The sequence below is a fragment of the Triticum urartu genome, chromosome 3, assembly GCF_003073215.2.
Source record: "Triticum urartu cultivar G1812 chromosome 3, Tu2.1, whole genome shotgun sequence".
NCBI lineage: Eukaryota > Viridiplantae > Streptophyta > Magnoliopsida > Poales > Poaceae > Triticum > Triticum urartu.
The window spans coordinates 502,397,364-502,417,845 of NC_053024.1; the positions used below are offsets into that span (position 1 = coordinate 502,397,364).

The 20,482-nt window shown below is 45.4% G+C and overlaps 1 protein-coding gene across 3 annotated transcripts; it reads left to right on the forward strand.

The window, feature by feature from the left end:
* The first annotated feature begins 5,049 nt into the window (after positions 1 to 5,049).
* On the forward strand, positions 5,050 to 11,632 carry LOC125544606 (homeobox protein HAZ1-like). 3 transcript variants are annotated; one of them, XM_048708348.1, is made up of 10 exons: positions 5,106 to 5,204; positions 6,603 to 6,653; positions 7,275 to 7,965; positions 8,282 to 8,447; positions 8,531 to 8,654; positions 8,735 to 8,847; positions 8,944 to 9,489; positions 9,969 to 10,244; positions 10,342 to 10,431; positions 10,563 to 11,632. In XM_048708348.1, the coding sequence occupies exons 3-10, from the start codon at positions 7,415 to 7,417 to the stop codon at positions 11,160 to 11,162; spliced, it is 2,466 nt and encodes an 821-aa protein (XP_048564305.1). In that variant the 5' UTR covers positions 5,106 to 5,204; positions 6,603 to 6,653; positions 7,275 to 7,414; the 3' UTR covers positions 11,163 to 11,632. The 3 variants fall into 3 exon arrangements, with proteins under 3 accessions (XP_048564304.1, XP_048564305.1, XP_048564306.1); XM_048708349.1 differs by lacking the exon at positions 6,603 to 6,653 and adding an exon at positions 7,063 to 7,187 and having other exon boundaries at positions 5,107 to 5,204; XM_048708347.1 differs by lacking the exon at positions 6,603 to 6,653 and having other exon boundaries at positions 5,050 to 5,204.
* The last annotated feature ends 8,850 nt before the right edge of the window (positions 11,633 to 20,482 follow it).

Here is a 20,482-nt window from a genome sequence, read left to right on the forward strand (position 1 = left end):
TGTCCTTTCCCAGTGACAGAAGGGGCAGCAAGGCACGTATTGCATCGTTGCCATCAAGGATAACAAGATGGGGTTTATTTCATATTGCATGAATTTATCTCTCTACATCATGTCATCTTGCTTAAGGCGTTACTCTGTTTTTAACTTAATACTCTAGATGCATGCTGGATAGCGGTCGATGAGTGGAGTAATAGTAGTAGATGCAGAATCGTTTCGGTCTACTTGTCACGGACGTGATGCCTATATACATGATCATACCTAGATATTCTCATAACTATGCTCAATTCTGCCAATTTCTCAACAGTAATTTGTTCACCCACCGTAGAATACTTATGCTCTTGAGAGAAGCCACTAGTGAAACCTATGGCCCCCGGGTCTATTCTCATCATATCAATCTCCATCACTTTAATCTTGCTTTGTTTTTATTTTGCCTTTACTTTTTACTTTGCATCTTTATACCAAAAATACCAAAAATATTATATCTATCAAATCTCACTCTCGTAAGTGACCGTGAAGGGATTGACAACCCCTAATCGCGTTGGTTGCGAGTAGCTATCGTTTTGTGCAGGTACGAGGGACTTGAGCGTAGCCTCCTACTGGATTGAACCTTGGTTCTCAAAAACTGAGGGAAATATTTACGCTACTCTGCTGCATCATCCTTTCCTCTTCGGGAAATCCAACGCAAGCTCAAGAGGTAGCAGGGGCTCTCGCCCCTCCGCCGCCATGGAGGCCATGGACCAGAGGGGAAACCTTTCTCCCATCTAGTGAGAAGGTCAAGGAAGAAGAAGAAGGGGGGCTCTCTCCCCCTCTCTCCCGGTGGCGCCGGAACGCCGCCGGGGCCATCATCGTGTGACGGTGATCTACACCAACACCTCCGTCATCTCCACCAACATCTTCATCACCTTCCCCCATCTATCTACAGCGGTGCACTCTCCCGCAACCCGATGTACCCTCTACTTGAACATGGTGCTTTATGCTTCATATTATTATCCAATGATGTATTGTCATCCTATGATGTCTGAGTAGATTTTCATTGTCCTATCGGTGGTTGATGAATTGCTATGGTTCATTTAATTTGCTTTTGGTTATGTTGCTGTCCTTTGGTGCCCATCATATGAGAGTGCACGTGGATCACACTATAGGGTTAGTTGTATGTTGATAGGACTATGTATTGGAGGGCAAGAGTGATAGAAGCTTCAACCTAGCATAGAAATTGATGCATACGGGATTGAAGGGGGACCAATATATCTTAATGCTATGGTTGGGTTTTACCTTAATGAATGTTATTAGTTGCAGATGCTTGCTAATAGTTCCAATCATAAGTGCATAGAATTCCAAGTCAGGGATGACATGCTAGCAGTGACCTCTCCCACATAAAACTTGCTATCGGTCTAATAAAGTAGTCAATTGCTTAGGGACAATTTCGCAACTCCTACCACCACTTCTCCACACTCGCTATACTAACTTTATTGCTTCTTTACCTAAAACAGCCCCTAGTTTTTATTCACGTGCTCTTTATATTCTTGCAAACCTATCCCGTTACACCTACAAAGTACTTCTAATTTTATACTTGTTCTAGGTAAAGCGAACGTTAAGCGTGCGTAGAGTTGTATCGGTGGTCGATAGAACTTGAGGGAATATTTGTTCTACCTTTAGCTCCTCATTGGGTTCGAAACTCTTACTTATTGAAAGAGGCTACAATTGATCCCCTATACTTGTGGGTTATCAGTGTTCCTTACGTGGTTGGGGATTTATGGGACCCCCTTGACAGTTCGCTTTGAATAAAACTCCAGCAAGGCCCAACCTTGGTTTTACATTTGCCTAACAACCTATTACCCTTCCCTTGGGTCGGACAACCCGAGGGCCATCTTTATTTTAACCCCCCCGGGCTAGTGCTTCTCTAAGTGTTGGTCCGAACCGGGCAGCCTGCGGGGCCACCTCGAGGAAACTTGAGGGCTGGTTTTACTTGTAGCTTGTCCCATCCGGTGTGCCTTGAGAACAAGATACGTGCGATTCCTATCGGGATTGTCGGCACATCGGGCGGCTTTGCTGGTCTTGTTTTACCGTTGTCGAAACGTCTTGTAACCGGGATTCCGAGACTGATCGGGTCTTTTTGGGAGAAGGAATATCCTTCGTTGACCGTGAGAGCTTTGTGATGGGCTAAGTTGGGACACCCCTGCAGGGTATAAACTTTTGAGAGCCGTGCTCGCGGTTATGTGGCAGATGGGAATTTGTTAATGTCCGATTGTAGAGAACTTGACACTTGACTTAATTAAAATGCATCAACCGCGTGTGTAGCTGTGATGGTCTCTTTTCGACGGAGTCCGAAAAGTGAACACGGTCTTGTGTTATGCTTGAACATAAGTAGCTTCAGGATCACTTCATGATCACTTCTAGCTTCTCGACCATTGCTTCTCTTCTCACTCTTATATTATGTATGTTAGCCACCATATTTTCTTAGCGCTTGCTGCAGCTCCACCTCACTACCTTATCCTACCCATAAGCTTAAGTAGTCTTGATCTCGCGGGTGTGAGATTGCTGAGTCCTCGTGACTCACGGATACTTCCAAACAGTTGCAGGTGTCGATGATACCAGTGCAGGTGACGCAACCGAGCTCAAGTGGGAGCTCGATGAAGATCTTGGTCGTTGTTATGTGTCTTTTCCGGATGATCAGTAGTGGTGCCCAGTTGGGACGATCGGGGATCTAGCATTTGGGGTTGTCTTTCTTTATTTTGGTTATGTAGTCAGACCTTTGATTGTACTCTGGATGATGTATGTTTAACTTGTTATTTGTGTGAAGTAGCGATTGTAAGCCAACTCTTTATCCCTTTCTTATTCAGTACATGGGATTGTGTGAAGATTACCCCACTTGCAACTAAACCACCATGCGGTTATGCCTCTAAGTCGTGCCTCGACACGTGGGAGATATATCCGCATCATGGGCGTTACAAGTCCGAATATGAGTCCACCGCGTGAGGGGCTTGGTCTCTAATTTCTTTTGGGCCCAAAGCGAAGTTGGAGAAATTATTGTACAACATCTAATCATGTCCCTTTGATTCATCACCACGGATGGTTTGTACATGTGTTCGGTAATTCTGCAATTAGACATAAAATTTAAATAGGTAATGTATTTTTGTCCTGAATAATATAAATAAATCATGAGTATGCCATATACTCGCCTTTGCTATAACCATTGCTGTAGAGGACTACTATTACAACGTCATTTTAGGTTGATACTACGTGGACTAGTACGCCGACAAGTAGATAGTAGATCCTGGGTGGCAGCCTGAGACCTCTGGGAGGGACAAATTTGCTTTTCCGTTCTAGCCTCTCTAGGCATTCTAGCTTTCATCTATACTCAGACTCGCCATGTTTCCACTATGTAATGAATGTGATGTAAATGTGACTTGGATGTAATTTGGATCATGTTTCACGTGAGACCTACTTACCTTCATTAGTTTGTTTATGTGATGATACGGATAATGTTTCACCTCAATCCGTATATCCATGCATTTATGTGTCGAAGCTATCTGAATCGAGCATGTATCTAATATGCGTCTATTCTGTATTTGAGAGTAACATGCTAAGTTTGGAATAGTTTCGCATTCGAGGCCTTACAGCGAGTTCCATTAGACGGTTGAAGACGTCCCACATTACACCTCATTTCCTTTGATGTTTCTAAAATTAGGGTGTTTGATTTGCAGACCCAATTGCTCACCCCTATGCCTGGGAATGACAAACTCATTAGTCCGTGACTCTATTGGGGCCAATATAAAGATGTGCCCTCTTAGGTTTCCTAGATCTTCCATGCCAACCAAGTGATATCACAGTTCATAGCCGAAATAGATTTGCCAGATTTTTGCACACTAATCATTAGCTAGGCTTACTAAATGAGTTTTTTAGATTAGTTGGGAAATGAGTGAATGTTGAAATGTTTTGGCATTGCTATAATGGGACGAGTTAAATACACCTAATGTCATTGTAGTTGTCTAAAAATCTCACTTATAGTCGAACCTCAGACTCGAGAAATGATAATTCAGTACCTTGTACTTGTTTGTGTGTCTCATTTTACTTCAGTTCTTGTCATTATGTTTTCAAATAACCCCCCTAAGTTGACCTATATAGTCAATCTTCTCTCCAACCTTCCCAATTATATTGCAAATCCCAAACCCTAACTCTCCCCTCCACTGATATATCTTCATCTATCGCCGACTACCGTACCGACTAGGATTTCTTGGGCAGCAAGTACCAGGATTACCACAAGTGCCCCAATTGCTCCTGTTTTGGTTGTTATGATCGCTCTAGTCTTGTTATGTACTGCATTTGTGAAAATGGTGTTTGTGATTTTGAAGATGGGCCGATGTGTATGAAGATGACCTGGATGGAAATGACATAATATTGCATCCTTTGAATGCCGATCCACCAACAATTGAATCGTGCAGATAAAGCCAATGCAAGATGGACAGAGAGAATAAGCTGCAAAATTGCTGCAAAGACGTGGATGTTGATGGTAGGTATATTGATTTAAAGGAAATATTAGGTGCAATGAAGGTTTGTTGTGTGCATCTAGGACTCGTGCTTGTAGTCCTGATCATAAGTGTTGTTCACTGGTGATGTTACAAAGAGTACTCGTGTTGGAGATGATGCCGACTCGGTATCTTAAAGGTGTGTGCGTTCGTAGAGATGAGTGTATGTGTGTGTATATGGGCATCCGTGGTTAAAAAAAAGTACTCGTGTTGCCATGTTGCCACGAGCACAATGTAGTATTTCTTTTTTCTTTTTTCGAGCGGAGAGCATAATGTGTACGTTCATGAGCACAATGCATTCTCTCTAATTAGTCAATGGACTTTTAATATCTTCACCCATCGATTCCCATTCCCCGTTTCTATTTTTTTTACAACGCCACGTTCCCCTATTCGCAAAAAAAAAAAAAAACCACACAAACGTTCCCCATTTTCTAACTCCCACGAACCAAAACACGCTGACGGTTGGGCTAGCCGGGCCGCTCTGACGAACCATCACCCTCCCGGTCCACCGAGGCCCGGCAACCGCTACGCGGCGGAGACTCGATAAACAGGGAAGCCCTAGCGCGTGAGCGGGTCAGTCCATCGCGTACCCGGCGTCGCTCGCGGGAGGGTGTCTGGAAGCTGCGAAATCTCCCCGAGGCGCGCGGTGCCGAGGCCGCGGCGACCGGCGACGGCGAGGTCAGTGCCCCCGCCGTCCCTGCTCCCCTCCCCCCTCCCCCCTCCCATCCACTGCCCCGTTGCTTCCTGCACGTCAACTGCCCGCAGGTCTGACCTCCATCTTACCCCGTCCTTCTCCATCGCCGGGCGGCAGCATCCGACAGTCTTAGCCCCCGCCGGACCGAGCCTGCCGTGCCGTGCCGTGCCGCGTCCCCGTCCCCGTCCCCGTGGGAAGGCCGACTGTTTCCTCCGCAATCCTGTCGCGCGACGGCTCGTCGCCCACTGAATTACCCCCAGGGGCCGCCGTTCTCCAACCGCTCTCCTCTGCGGCCGATCGCATCCGTGCCCCGGCCGCACTCCCCGCTGATTTCTCCGCTTTCATGCCACCCGACAAGCAGGCCTCGCATCTCCATATCCCGCAAAGAATGTTTTCCTCATCTTCCGTGCCCAATTCTACCGCTCGTGCTTTTCTGTCTTTTTTTCCCTCCTTGTCAGTGCCCATTCTGCGGACGTGCAAAGGCTATTATGATACTTGCGATTGCTAATTGCGAATCTAGGGTTTCGTGTACAAAACGGTGTGTATTTTGTTGCTTTTGAGCTAGTTTTCTTCATTGCGGATTTGTAACAGTTGCAAGGCTTGCTGTGACTCGGCAGTATATTAGGTGATTTAAATATACTTTGCACGAAAGGAGGTGGTGTAGGAAGCTTTGGATCTGGAGTGGTGGGATGGAGAGGTAGGGGAATACTTTGGATCCGCCTTACGCTGGTTAGCTAGTTTATATTAGTGAAATGTGGCAATAGTGATATTGGCTTTCTTGCCACCTCAAAGCATGTTTTCCCTGTTAATACCCTCTGATGCCTCATCTTTTGTACAGTAACTCCTGAATCTGGTATGATACCGTGAGATATGAAATAATGTGCATTGAGAGAACCAAATAATAGCGATGAACAATCATGACAAGGGAGAAATTTTGGTGAAGCCAGCCACATATTTGTTAAAGCAAGCCCTTCAGAGTTGCAAGGGATTGTGTCTCACACATCCCCATCAAACCTATTTGGGCTCTCGGATTCTTGCTGTATCTAGTGCCACAGAATAATCTAGCTTCTGATCCTCTCAAGTGACACTAATTGCTTCTACCTTGCTTTGGATTCCTTGTGTCACGACCGCATTTCATAGCATTATATGTCCTCCACAATCCACACGCCATCTTACAGTACACTGTAACTGTTTTCCCCTTCTTTCTTAGAATAATTTAATTTAATCATACTTGTCAAGTCGGACTAGCGTATGACTTACGTTTCTCAACACTTCCTCTTTTTTAAGGTTATAAAATTAGGTCTAAAAGGTAATTTTGTGGTAAGTTTGCAAATGTTTGTACATTTAGGCACTATCATAACACATGCATTGTGACGACACAGGAAACTGCAATACCTAATTGCCTATAGCTGCAGAGCTGGATCGTGTTTCAGGTGAAGTATCTGAGATACCCATCCACATGTATCCAATCAGCTGTTAATATGGTGCATCAGTTCAGTTTGATGATAATACCACATAAAAGATGTGTGTCTTGTGGTTCTTCCCTTTGGTCCTGCACTCCCTTGCCCATCCACATGTATCCAATCAGCTGTTAATATGGTGCATCAGTTCAGTTTGATGATAATACCACATAAAAGATGTGTGTCTTGTGGTTCTTCCCTTTGGTCCTGCACTCCCTTGCTTCGTGTCATGCCTCTTTTGACCAGATAGGTATTACGTACACTCCACTGTGAACTATAAGAGAAACGACAAGTCCATCCAAATCAAGTACTTAGAAGTTGCACGTGAGCAATTGCCTCCAACATTTGGTTTATGGTGGTAATGACCATATTTGAAGGACAGGCCTGGCGCAGTGGGGAAGTACTCCACACTTGTGGCAAGAGGTCCTGGGTTTGAGGCAGCCTCTCTGCATTGCACTGTGCAGGGGTAAGGCTTGCCTCGTATAATCCTTCCCCGGACCCCAACTGGTGTGGGAGCTTCTAGCACTTGGTCTATCCTTTTTTTTTGTTAATTTTTGGCTAATAACCATATTTGTATTTACTTTATTGATGTAGGCCCCGGCACATTTCTATCGACTGAAAAAGCTTACTGGATCATCTTCCCCTACAGAAAGGTTCTACAAGGCTTGCCCTAAATCTCCCAGGATCGGCCTATCAGTTCCTGCAGAGAAGGTCGGTCTGTGGTCATCATCGATATGGGCAAAACATCTGCTTCTGGTGTTGTTCAGGAGAATGAAAAAGTTGGGAATGGTTCACCCTCTTCTCCTACCAAGGGGAAAAGGGGAAGGAAAGGGTCCCAGATTATAGCAAATAAAAAGTATCCCCTGAGATCTGCACATAGTAGTGCCAGGGTGCTTCGATCTACTTCAAAAGACAAGAGTAAGACGCCTAATGAGCCAGTAAGTCCATTGAGATCCGCTCATAGTAGTCCCAGGGTTCTTCGATCTACCCCTAAAAACAAGAGCAAGACACCTAAAAAGCAAGTAAATTCATTGAGGTCCGCACATAGTAGTGCCAGGGTGCTTAGCTCTACCTTGAAGAAAAAGGTACCTAATGAGCCAGTAAACGACAGTACTGCTGCTCAACCAGCTGCCAGGAAAAGGAAAAGAGGCAGGCCCTCAAATGCAGCTAGTCCCAAGAATGAGTGCATCAAAATTCGCCAGCGAGTTAGATACATTTTGAATCGAATGAACTACGAACAAAGTTTCATTCAAGCATACGCTGGTGAAGGTTGGAAAGGTCAAAGGTTTGTCTCTCTAATCACTATGTTTCACACTCCCTTTGATCTCTCATTTCTTTGTTTGCTGGAACCTGGTGTTGTACATCTCAGAAAAGGATCAATTTAGTGAGGCAAATTGTGGTAAACATTAGCCAGTGCAAATAAAAATATGAGTTTGGGTTTATGGCACAGGGGGATGAGAGGTTACATAAGTAAGTCATTAGTCATGTAATGTGTCCTTGTGATCTATAAATTCAGATATGGGTGTATCTATTGTTCTCTTTGATGTCGTTTAACATCTCCACCCTCTAACGCTATGCTTTCTTGATACTTGCATATGTAGTTTGGAAAAAATAAGACCTGAGAAGGAGCTTGAGCGAGCCAAGGCAGAAATCTTGCGATGCAAGTTAAGAATTCGGGAAGCTTTTCGTAATATGGATTCTCTTCTATTGGAGGGGAAGCTTGACGAATCTTTGTTTGATTCTGAGGGAGAAATATCTAGTGAAGATGTAGGCCATCTTATTTTGTTCACTCCTGCTTGTTTATACTCATTGTTGTGACTTTAACAGACATAATCTGTTTTGTCTTGCAGATTTTCTGTGCCATATGTGCTTCAAAGCATGTTACACTAAAAAATGATATCATTCTTTGCGATGGAGTGTGTGATAGAGGATTCCACCAGAAATGTTTGAATCCTCCTTTGCTGGCAGAAGATAGTAATACCTAATTCTCTTCCCTTGATATAGAAAGCACCATTCCCTATGTTGCTCATGTACTTAATAACGTTTATTTCTAGTTCCTCAGGGGGATGAAGGATGGCTTTGCCCTGCATGCGATTGCAAGCTAGATTGTATTGATTTACTAAATGAACTCCAAGGGAGCACACTTGCTATGCATGACTCATGGGAGGTAAATACCTACTGGGTGCCTTGTTTGATAGAGTAATGTACAGTCCTCTATTGCCAGCGTCCCCTCGATATAAACAAGACTGTTTGTTCTCCGCAGAAAGTTTTTCCTGAGTCAATTTCAAATGGCTTAAACCAAATTGGAGCATCTGATCTTCCATCCGATGATTCAGAGGAGGATTATGACCCTACTTTAGCTGAAGGGGACACGGTAGATGAAAACAAATCATCTGCAGAGGATGGGGACGAAGGATCAGATTCTGATGACCTGGATTTTATTACATCATCCGATGAGTCTGAACCTTCAAAGAAGAAAAGGTCTGAATCAAAGAACAAAAATACCGTCAATGACCTTGCGTTGCCTTCGGATGACTCAGAGGATGATGACTTTGATCCAGAAGGTCCAAATTCCAGTGAAGACCAAAAGACCAAAACAAACTCAGACGAGTCAGACTTTACATCTGATTCTGATGATTTCTGTGCTGAGATTTCTAAATCTTCTGGCAAGGATAAAGTTTCGGCACCTTCATTCTCAGACCAAACTAATGGAGTGGACATTATGGAAGCAGAGCTAGAGCAAGACTCTGTGCTACCAGCTTCAAATAGGCGACAAGTTGGACATTTGGATTACAAAAAGCTTTATGATGTATGTCTTTTCCTCGCATTTCTCCGTACCATAAATGCATGTTTTTTCACCTAAAAAAATGCATGTTTCTTATACTCAAATTCCTACGTGAAAGCATTTTCTCTTTATTTGGCATGCTGTTGACCTGAAGAATAAAGCCCTAATTTACTCCGGAAATAAAGGCCATTCAGTATTAGAAATATATTTATGATATAACAGAAGTCATCACCCTTCTGCATCTTGACTCGGGTTGTTCCCTTATTGTGAGTGGTGTGTGGGTAGTTTTGGCTCAGTTTCAGGTTGTTGCCTTATTGGGTTGTACAAATTATTTTGGCTCAGTTTGGGGTTGTTGCTTTATTGAATTATAAATATTTTCACTAAGTAATCAGTGCATTGTTTGTGAAAATCACATCATTCATTAAAGCTAATCCTGTTCTTTAATAATGCATGCATGGACCTTACTCGGGTTATTTCTATTTATTTTATATTGGAATCTAAAGGAGGCTTATGGAAAAGAAACCACTGATTCAAGCGATGAAGAAGAGTGGTCTGGACATAGCCCAAATGAAAATCCAGAAGACAGTGATACAGATTCATTTGCTGGACCACTTAAGCCGGCAAAAACCAGAAGAGCACGAGGTGGGCGCCAGAACAATGAGCGTACTCCACAGAGTGAACGGCACAGCGGTTCAGTAAGTGAACAGCATCCTGAAGTGCTTTCCAATGGCACCAGTAGCACGGCCAGGAAAAAAAGTTATGGTCCTATTGTTAATCAGGTATAGCTAACTATGCATCTCTACAGTTATATTGGTGCTGAAAGTTTATATCAGTTGCATTCTAAATTATGTCATTGGCACTCCATTTCTCTTGCAGAAGCTCAAGGCATATTTCGAAAAAGAACCTTATCCTAGTCGCCCAGCAAAAGAAAGTCTGGCACAAGAGCTTGGCCTGACATTCCATCAGGTTTGAAATGCCAGTTTGTCCTTTCATCATAACATGCATTTCTGGCCACACCCTTTTTTATCAATGTTAGCTGCACTGTTGTTGGGGGTGCCACTGTATTTCTCCTGCCTCACTAGAGTTTCTGTTGACAGATCACTAGATGGTTTTCTAGTACTCGTCATTACTCAAGAGTTAGTGCTGCCAAAAAAGGGAAGCGTTTAGAAAACTATACTGCTGAGAACAACGACGGCATTGCTGCGGATAGCATACAACAGAGAGAACCCAATGGCAGTGTATTGGGCAAACCAAATGTAGATAGAAACGGTATTGTTTCGGAGGAAGGGATGGCGCAAAAAAATCTTGATGAAGGTGAGAGAGAAGATACTCCATTCAGACAACATATCAGCTGTGAGCAGACACTAGATGGGACTCCTCCTGCTAACAAACACAACACTGCCAACTCGAGGAATGACACCTCGAGGAATGCAGAAGATACCCCACTCGGACAAGATATTGGCTGTGAGCAGACCGTGGCTGCTGTCAACCAAAACTGCACTATCGGCTCGACCAATGTCGGCTCACCGAAAGGTGCGCCTGGAGGAAACAAGCACCTTAAGAACTCTCCAAGGAGTGTTGGAAGCCCAAGACGTGGGTCTGCCGAGAAGAACATTCCTGGGCTAGAACATGTAGACGAGGCAAGGAGGAAGGCTATACTGCGGGAGCTGAGGAAGATGAAGGCCGCAGGCAGGTGAAGATCCCAGAGAGGTATCGTTTGAACCATTTCCGAACCTTCAGTGCAAGTCAAGTTTTAGATGCTACTCAACAAGTTTGAACTCTGGATTGCTTCGCAGCCAGAGAAGATGACTGACAGCCGAATTGTTGTGCCTCATTTGTTTCAAGTTCATCAGTTGACAAGCCTGCTTATCGTAGCCCTGTTTCTCTATAGAGCCTTGAATTTCTGATTGGGTACACCTGGAATCTGAAGTACTTCATCCACAACAAGGGTTAAGCTGGGTGTAACAGTATTAGCGTAGCCTGTAGACTCTAGTGGACATTACAACTGTTGCTTGCCATGTTCTTGTATCATCTTGATGGGTAGCCATGTTGAGAGAAACTGATGTGAACCGTTGTTTCGATTGTATCTTGTAAACATGCTGTGAATTGAGTGTTGTTCCTTTCATTTTTTTCCTGGGAGTTTAATGAAACGAGATCAATGACATCCTATCTGGTATCTGTGACATGCAATTTCACTTCACTAGAAGAGTACGATCGTGCTCTTGGTTCTCGTTCTGTTTTATAAACTGGATCAATCTCTTCTTCAAATGAGATCATATTCTAGCCCAGGAGCAATCTTTCTTCCTGTGTCCCAGGAGAGGTTCTTTTTGTGCTGTACACTCAGGGCTCCTCAAACGCCCCTATACATCCGGCTGGGTGGGTAAGTGACTTGCCATAAAATCGTGACCTAGTTGGGCTCCTCAAATTGGACTTATACTACATCATGGCTGACGTATACTCCCCATATCAGACTAGATCGGATCCACCTCTAATTGCATCAAATTGACAAGTCCACCAAATCCATCATCTTCCCACGCTTCCGTTTCTCACATCCCAGCCATCGCCGTCCTCCACCCTTGCTCCCCCATCCGCGCCACCACCCCCATCTGTCGCCCTAGATGTCATCTCTGGTACCCCATCGCCCACCGACGGCATAGATGTTGCCTCGGCGTTGTCATGGAGCTCTTGACCGCGGCGACGAGTTGCAAGGCAGAGAACGTCATCCGGAGGGAGCGGCAAAGGAAGCAACACCAGCAGAAAGCGACAACGAAGGAAGTTTCGACCAAGGGTATTGTGGATGTCGAGGAGGATGTGTCCCCTCCGCTGAGCCCGGTCGCCCCAAGCCCATCCATCCTACCACTGACAAGGAAGCCGACGTTTGCCCCGCCTGCGACTGACAACGATCCGATAGCCGAATGGGCATTTTCGGATGCATTTACGCAAGTGTGCGACTTGCCGCAATTCCAAAGGGTGCGAAAAAGCACGGGCAACTCCGGTGCCCGGTTTGCCTAGGTCCTGATCAAGGTAATGTCCTAGCAGGAGATGGTACAATTTTTGCTCTATTTTGTATCACTTCGTTCATTATATCATTGTGCCATTGGATCATTTTTTTTGCATATTCTGCTAGTTTATTTCGAATCATGGTCATTTTAGGACAATATCATATCGAACATGATCAATGATGGTCAAGAGTCTATGGACCCTATGGAATGACTTTGGGGATCCAAATTGTCATAGTTTGATATTGGGGGAACACAATATCTGAGGATGTTTTGTTGGTTGAATCTTGGTTGACCATAAGCATGGACTCTATGTGGCACCGAGGAAAATGGCAACAAGTATTGGAAGAAGATCCACAATATCATGAATGCAAATAATATGTGGAACCGCATCCTATCAATACCACCTGCAATGTGGCCTCTCTCCAATATAGATGGTCCGCAATCCAAGACAACATGAACAAGTTTGTTGGTCACTATGCTTCCGTGCTTGGACGAAATCAAAGTGAGATTGGAGTCCAAAGTCACATAAGTTGAATTGCTTCTTTTTTGTCATAATTTGCATTGGTAGTTTTTTATGTCGAACTATCATGATTACTTTATTGTTTGATAGATGGTGTTGGCTGACACTTTGTACCAACAAACAAGAAGAAGCTATTCGGTTTTAGCCATTGTTAGATGAAATTGAATGGCCAACCAAAATGGGTACAACCTGTGAAGAGCTCAAGACCGGTAACAAGAGGTTGAAGAAAACTGATGGCTCAAGCTCCCACCAATCCATTGGATTGGATGATGAAGAGGATGAAGTTGTAGGGGAGATTGGACGAGCCATCATGCTAATGAATAACCCACAACTGATAGGAAATAAGTGAGAGAAGGGGGGAGCCGTCCGTGATGCCGCAATGACAAAAATGTCCAACACATGGATGGACATTTTTTCCACAAGCGAGGACAAGAAATAGAAGAGGTACAAACTCATGTTGGATGAGCAAAAAGAAAGGATGGATTGGAACTGAGAGAGGGTGAACAACAAGTTACAAATTGAGAGCAACTATCTGAAAATTGAGAGAGAAAATAGAGTTGGAGAAGAAAGAGATGTGACTCAGATGGGAGCTCAAGAAGGCCCGTACTTTTGGATCAATGAGCTCGAGAAGGAGAGGTTGCAACTTGCTCGGGAGACGGAGGATTCGATGATAATGTTGGTGGACGCAAGCCTCCTGGATGAGAAAGAGAAAAGGTGGCTTGAGGGTAAGAAGGAGACCGACCTGCGTAGAGAGAACGAGGGGCTGCAACAGCAAATGCGGCATGGATGGCTGTGACGACCCAAAACCGACGTTCCAGATGCTTTCCATGTTTTTCGAGTTTCGTCGTGTGATTTGTTTTGTTTGTTGCATTTATCATTGCATCATTTGCATTACATCATGTCATCATGCAACCCCTTTTTAAAACTCAATTAAATAAATTGCATAGATCTTTCGATCTATTTAACTCAAGGGAATTCACATGGTGATTTCTCTTTATAACATATCCTCTCGATATTTAGGGAGCTACTATAAATATTCCATTAGTTTGGAATTAACCGCAACACACTTGCAATTTCAATCATATCCCTTTTCTACTTCAAATTTGACCTCCAAACCTTGTCTATAATTCTTTCTTCATTTATCGAGGCTCCTCCTAAATTCTCAACATTTTTGGACCTAGCGAATACCCACTTCTTTCTCACACTCATTTGAATTAAATTCAAATGAGGTTGATTTCAACTTGACGCCCATGCTCACTTTCTATTTTTCTTGGATCAAGGTCATTTTTGCGAGCCCGGGAAAATTAACCCCATGCGCAAATTCTTTCCCTAACCCTCTCTTTCTTTTCTTCTCTCTAATTCTTTTGTACTAAAGGAAATAAGAGTAGAGAGAGAGACAACCTTGCAGCCCAGCTGGCCTCTTGGGCCGGCCCAAGGCCCAATCAGCGCCTATCTAACCCTAGCCCGATCCCCACGCTGCTCAGCTCTCCTCTATCCCCATCTCCCTCCTGATAGCGCCGCCACCAACACATGCAAAAGAGCTTGCGCTCGATCCCGCAGCCCCCCAGGCTCTTCCCGCGCATCGCGTCCGATCCCCATGGCTGCGCCTTGCCGTCTGAGTTGTTGCTCCCGTTGGCCCTGCCTCCACGCGCTTCCTCGCCGAGGCTCCCTGGTTCATCCTCCACGCCATGGCCAACCCGACCCCAAGCTCCTACTGCAGCCACTTCTTCCCAGCTCCGCCCCTACTTCTCTGGCTTCATCCTCGACCGGACATCATCGACCGGCCCCGCCTCCAACGCCCGTAACTCCGGCCTCCCTCGCCTCCCTGCCTTGTCGGAGGGCCAAGCCGCTCGAGCCTCGTCGCCGCTGCCTCTGCTTCACCTGAGCCGCGTCGGGAGCCCTCTGCTTCGCGCACGTGCTCGTCCTACATCGCCTGACCGCTCTTCGACCTGACATGGGGGCCGCCTCCTTCACCGACGCCTCAAGCCACCGCTAGCTTCCTGCACCGCTGCCGGGAACGGGTTGCCGTCTGCCCAACTCCGGCCTCTCCTGCAACACTCTTACACGCAACCCTTGTTGGCTTTCGATCCCTTGCCCGACGCCAAGACCGCAGCTCCATGTCCCCGTGGACGCCAAGCTCTCTTTCGGGGACCTCCTCAAGACCAGGAATGCCCTGACCGAGACCGACAAGTACCACTACGACCATCCCTCGCCAAGACCGACCTTGAAAGACTTGGATTCGTCAAGTGTCCAACGACCCGTGTACAACTACGCGGATTCGCCAAGTCCGACTACAAAGCGAAGACCATGTACCACTACTGTTCCCGTGGATTTTGGCAAGTACCCCTACGCATGGATACGCCAAGGTCGAATACGCCCGATGATGCGACAAGTACCTCTACCGATGACTCGAACGTCTACGAACCGTGTACGACTACCGTCGCCAATATCGCGAGTACCTCTACCGTTGTCGTCTACCACTACTTTCACTACCGTCGCCGAGTACCGATAGTACCACTACGTCGACTACGACCCATGAACAACTACATCGCATCGAACCCGAACCGTCCTGAATGCACGCTTCGAAGGTATAATCCCGAGACGACACCCGTGAACGAATGCATGTTTGTTGTATGAGATGTTCGTGTTGGCACCGTGTCCGAGTTGTCTTTGCGCGTTCCTCCTCGTTTGCCATCCCTTCGACCCGTGGGAACCCGGTAACCGGGATCACCCCACCATCTTTTGCATGTTCCGTACATCCACACTTTTTTTTGCACCAACATCTCGACGAGTCATCAGATCATCGGAATGTTGTCGTGACACCATTTTCGTTGGTGTTGCCGTGGCACCCCTTTTGTTTCGTCATGGTGACCAAATGCTTCATAACACGCTCATGTCAACATTTTCATAAAATGGCATAAAACTTACATATGTCATCTGTTGGGGATCGTAGCAGAAATTTAAAATTTTCTACGCATCACCAAGTTCAATCTATGGAGTAATCTAGCAACGAGGGGAAGGAGAGTGCATCTACATACCCTTGTAGATCGCTAAGCGAAAGCGTTCAAGTGAACGGGGTTGATGGAGTCGTACTCGTCGTGATCCAAATCACCGATGATCCTAGCGCCGAACGGACGGCACCTCCGCGTTCAACACACGTACGGTTGGGAGAAGTCTCCTCCTTCTTGATCCAGCAAGGTGAGAGGAGAAGTTGAGGTAAAACTCCGAGAGCACGACGGCGTGGTGGTGATGGAGCTCGTGGTTCTCCGGCAGGGCTTCGCCAAGCACTACGGAGGAGGATGAGGTGTTGGAGGAGGAAGAGGGCTGCGCCAGGGGAAGGGTGCGGCTGCCCTCTCTCTCCCTCACTATATATAGGGGAAAGGGAGGAGGGGGAGGCGCCCTAGGGTTCCCTAAGGGAGGGGTGGCGGCCACAGGGGAAACCCTAGATGGGTTTGGGCGCCCCACCCCCTAGGAAACTTGCCCCCCAAGCCGGGAGGGGCGGCTGCCCTAGGGGTGGCGCCCCTACCTCTCCTGGTTACGTGAGATGGGGTGGGAGGGGCGCTCAGCCCCTTAGTGGGCTGATGTGCCCTCTCCCCTTGGCCCATAAGGCCCCCCAACGCTTTCCGGGGCCTCCGAAACCCCTTTCGGACACGCTGGTCATCACCTGGTACCCTCGGAACAATTCCGGACTCCAATACCCTTCGTCCAATATACCGATCTTCACCTCCGAACCATTCCGGAGCTCCTCGTCATGTCCGGGATCTCATCCGGGACTCCGAACAACCTTCGGTAACCACATACTATTTCCCATAACAACTCTAGCGTCACCGAACCTTGAGTGTGTAGACCCTACGGGTTCGGGAACCATGCAGACATGACCGAGACAACTCTCCGGCCAATAACCAACAGCGGGATCTGGATAACCATGTTGGCTCCCACATGTTCCACGATGATCTCATCGGATGAACCACGATGTCGAGGATTCAATCAATCCCGTATACAATTCCCTTTGTCCGGCGGTATTGTACTTGCCCGAGATTCGATCGTCGGTATCCGATACCTTGTTCAATCTCGTTACTGGCAAGTCTCTTTACTCGTTCCGTAACACATCATCCCGTGATCAACTCCTTGGTCACATTGTGCACATTATGATGATGTCCTACCGAGTGGGCCCAGAGATACCTCTCCGTTTACACGGAGTGACAAATCCCAGTCTCGATTCGTGCCAACCCAACAGACACTTTCAGAGATACCTGTAGTGAACCTTTATAGCCACCTAGTTACATTGTGATGTTTGGCACACCCAAAGCACTCCTACGGTATCCGGGAGTTGCACAATCTCATGGTCTAAGGAAATGATACTTGACATTAGAAAAGCTTTAGCATACGAACTACATGATCTTTGTGCTAGGCTTAGGATTGGGTCTTGTCCATCACATCATTCTTCTAATGATGTGATCCCGTTATCAACGACATCCAATGTCCATGGTCAGGAAACCGTAACCATCTATTGATCAACGAGCTAGTCAACTAGAGGCTTACTAGGGACATGGTGTTGTCTATGTATCCACACATGTATCTGAGTTTCCTATCAATACAATTATAGCATGGATAATAAACGATTATCATGAACAAGGAAATATAATAATAACCAATTTATTATTGCCTCTAGGGCATATTTCCAACATCATCCGCATCATGATAACAACATTTAAATATTTAAAATTGTTGTCTGCATTAAATTGCTAAATTGCATATGAGGATTTTTCGGAATTGTTTTTTGTTGTTCCGGCCTCATTTAAACTTGCCTAAATAGATAGTTTATATATGCTTCACCTCTTGCCATGTTAACTAACATTTAATCTTGTCTTGTTCATAAACGAGAGCGAACTAAATAATTAAGTGTGGTGTTGCATATTGAGCTCCACTTAATTTGTAGTATTGTTTGTTGCACTTTGCTATGCCATACCTCATTAAACCGGACATGCATCATACTTGATTGTGCATCATGCCATGTTTATGTGATGATTGTTTACCATGTTGTTTGCTTCTTTTCAGTTGTGCTTCTTCTCGATAGTTCCTGTTTCATTGCGATCGTGAGGTTTCGTTCGACTATGTGGGCTCGTCTTCTTCATGGATTCGGTCTTCTTCCTAGCGGGATTTCAAGCAAGATGACCGTCACCCTGGATCTCACTACTATATTTGCTATGCTAGTTGTCTCGATGCTATCGCTATGTCGCGCTACCTATCACTTTGTTTATCAAGCCTCCCAAATTGACATGATGGCCTCTAACCTTTTTCACCATCCCAGCAAACCGTTGTTTGGCTATGCTACCGCTTTCTCAGACCCTCTTATAGCGTGCTAGTTGCAGGTGCAGTTGCAGGTTGTTCCATGTTGGGACATGGATATCATGGATATCATGGGATATCATAATATCTCCTATTTAATTAATGCATTTATATACTTGGTAAAGGATGGAAGGCGCGGCCTTTTGCCTGGTGTTTTGTTCCACTCCTGTCGCCTTAGTGTCCGTCATACCGGTGTTATGTTCCTTGAATTTTGCGTTCCTAACGCGGTCGGGGTTTATGGCCCCCCTTTGTTTCTTCGTTTAAAGTAAAGCTTTCCTGAGGAGATCCAACATTGGTTTTACCATTTGCCTAATAACAACTAAAACTTGCATAGGGACCGGCTAGCACCCGATGTCTCTTAATTAACCCTCGGGCCAGTGCTCCTCACGAGTGTTGGTCCACCTACCTAGCAGTCGGCGGTGCCGCCTTGGGGCAACTTGATGGTATTTTGGCTATCGTACACTTAGCATAGACGGATGAGTCCGTAGATAGAGAGCTCGCGGCTCTGGACACGGATCTGACTCACCGGGAGATCTCCTTGGGATAGTTTTCCTTTCTTCGAAGAGCTTGTGCACCGGGATTCCGAGGTTACTCGGGGTGTCCCGAGATGGAGGATTGTCTCCACGGATCGTGAGAGCTTGTCATGGGCTAAGTTGGGACACCCCTGCAGGGTTTAAACTTTCGAGAGCCGTGCCCACGGTTATGTGGCAGATGGGAATTTTTAATATCCGGTTGTAGAGAACTTGACATCAGATCTGAAATAAAATACACCAACCGCGTGTGTAACCGTAACCGTCTCTTTTCGAGTGAGTTCGAGAAGAGAACACAGTGGGGTTATGTTTGAACGTAAGTAGTTCATGATCACTTTTTGATCACTACTAGTTTGCCATCGTTTGCGTAGCTTCTCACCTTACTCTTGTATTCGTAAGTTAGCCACCATACCATGCTTAGTGCTGCTGCAACCTCACCACTTATCCATTCCATACCCATTAAGCTTTGCTAGTCTTGATACCCATGGTAATGGGATTGTTGAGTCCTCGTGGCTCACATATTACTACAACAACAGTTGTAGGTACTGGTAATGTGATGATCATGATGAGAGAGCGATGCTTGCTTGTTTGGAGTTCTTCTTCTGCTTCTTCTTCTTCTTCTTCGATCAAGGGATAGGTTCACGGGTCAGGAAGCCTGTGATTAGCAGGGTGGATGTCGATCTTCTTTTTCGTTTGATTTTATCCGTAGTCGGATCCTGCTTTTCTGTATGATAATCGCTATGTATTGACAAACTGTTGTATAAATGATGTAGCTTGTGGCGAGTGTAAGCCTTTATCTTGTATTCTCATCTATTCAGTACATGGTATGTTGTAATGATATCCACCTCGCTATGCGCTTGAAATGCGGTTGTGCCCTAATCATGAATTCATCACGTGATTGGGATAGAATCGCATCTTGAGCGCTACAATGGCGTCCGACGAGTGATTCATCTTTTTTAGGCTCCCATCTTCATTACTATAAAAAGTATGTTACAATGGTAGAGTAAAAGAGAGGGAAGCTAAAAAAGATCCTACGAGAGGGAAAAAGAAGTTTATCCAGCTTGAGTTTTTTGGAACAAGATCATCATTATATCAGAAGGTCTGAGGTAGGCAAGACTTGAACTTTGCTGCATATTTACTCTTGATCTTTATTTGAGAAATTTTAATTCATGTTTAAAAATAAATCTCCAATTTTGGACAGTTGGCTGAATGTTTCAGAAGACCAGCCCATTTCTCTGAATCCAAATGCTCCAACATCCTAGGATAGTCACTGCCAGAACAAAGTGAGCTAGTAGTTTTGCCTTGCAAATAATGTTTCTTCAAAAACAAATGTGCTTCTCTTTTCACTGGGCATCAAAGTGCTCCAACGTCTTTGGGCAAATGCGCAGTCTGAAAGCAAGTGCATAAAGGTTTCTTCAGCCTACCGGTCACAGTTTGGGCAACATTTGTCATCCAAATGCACGCCCCTTCTCGTTAACATATGTCTTGTGTTGACCCAGTCATGTGTTATTAGCCAGAAAAATATCTTGTGCTTGAGCCTGTTGGAGCTACTCCAAATGTGTTTGAAGATGTGCCCTTCTTGATTAGCCGTGGCCTGGACCTGAATTTTATCTTGG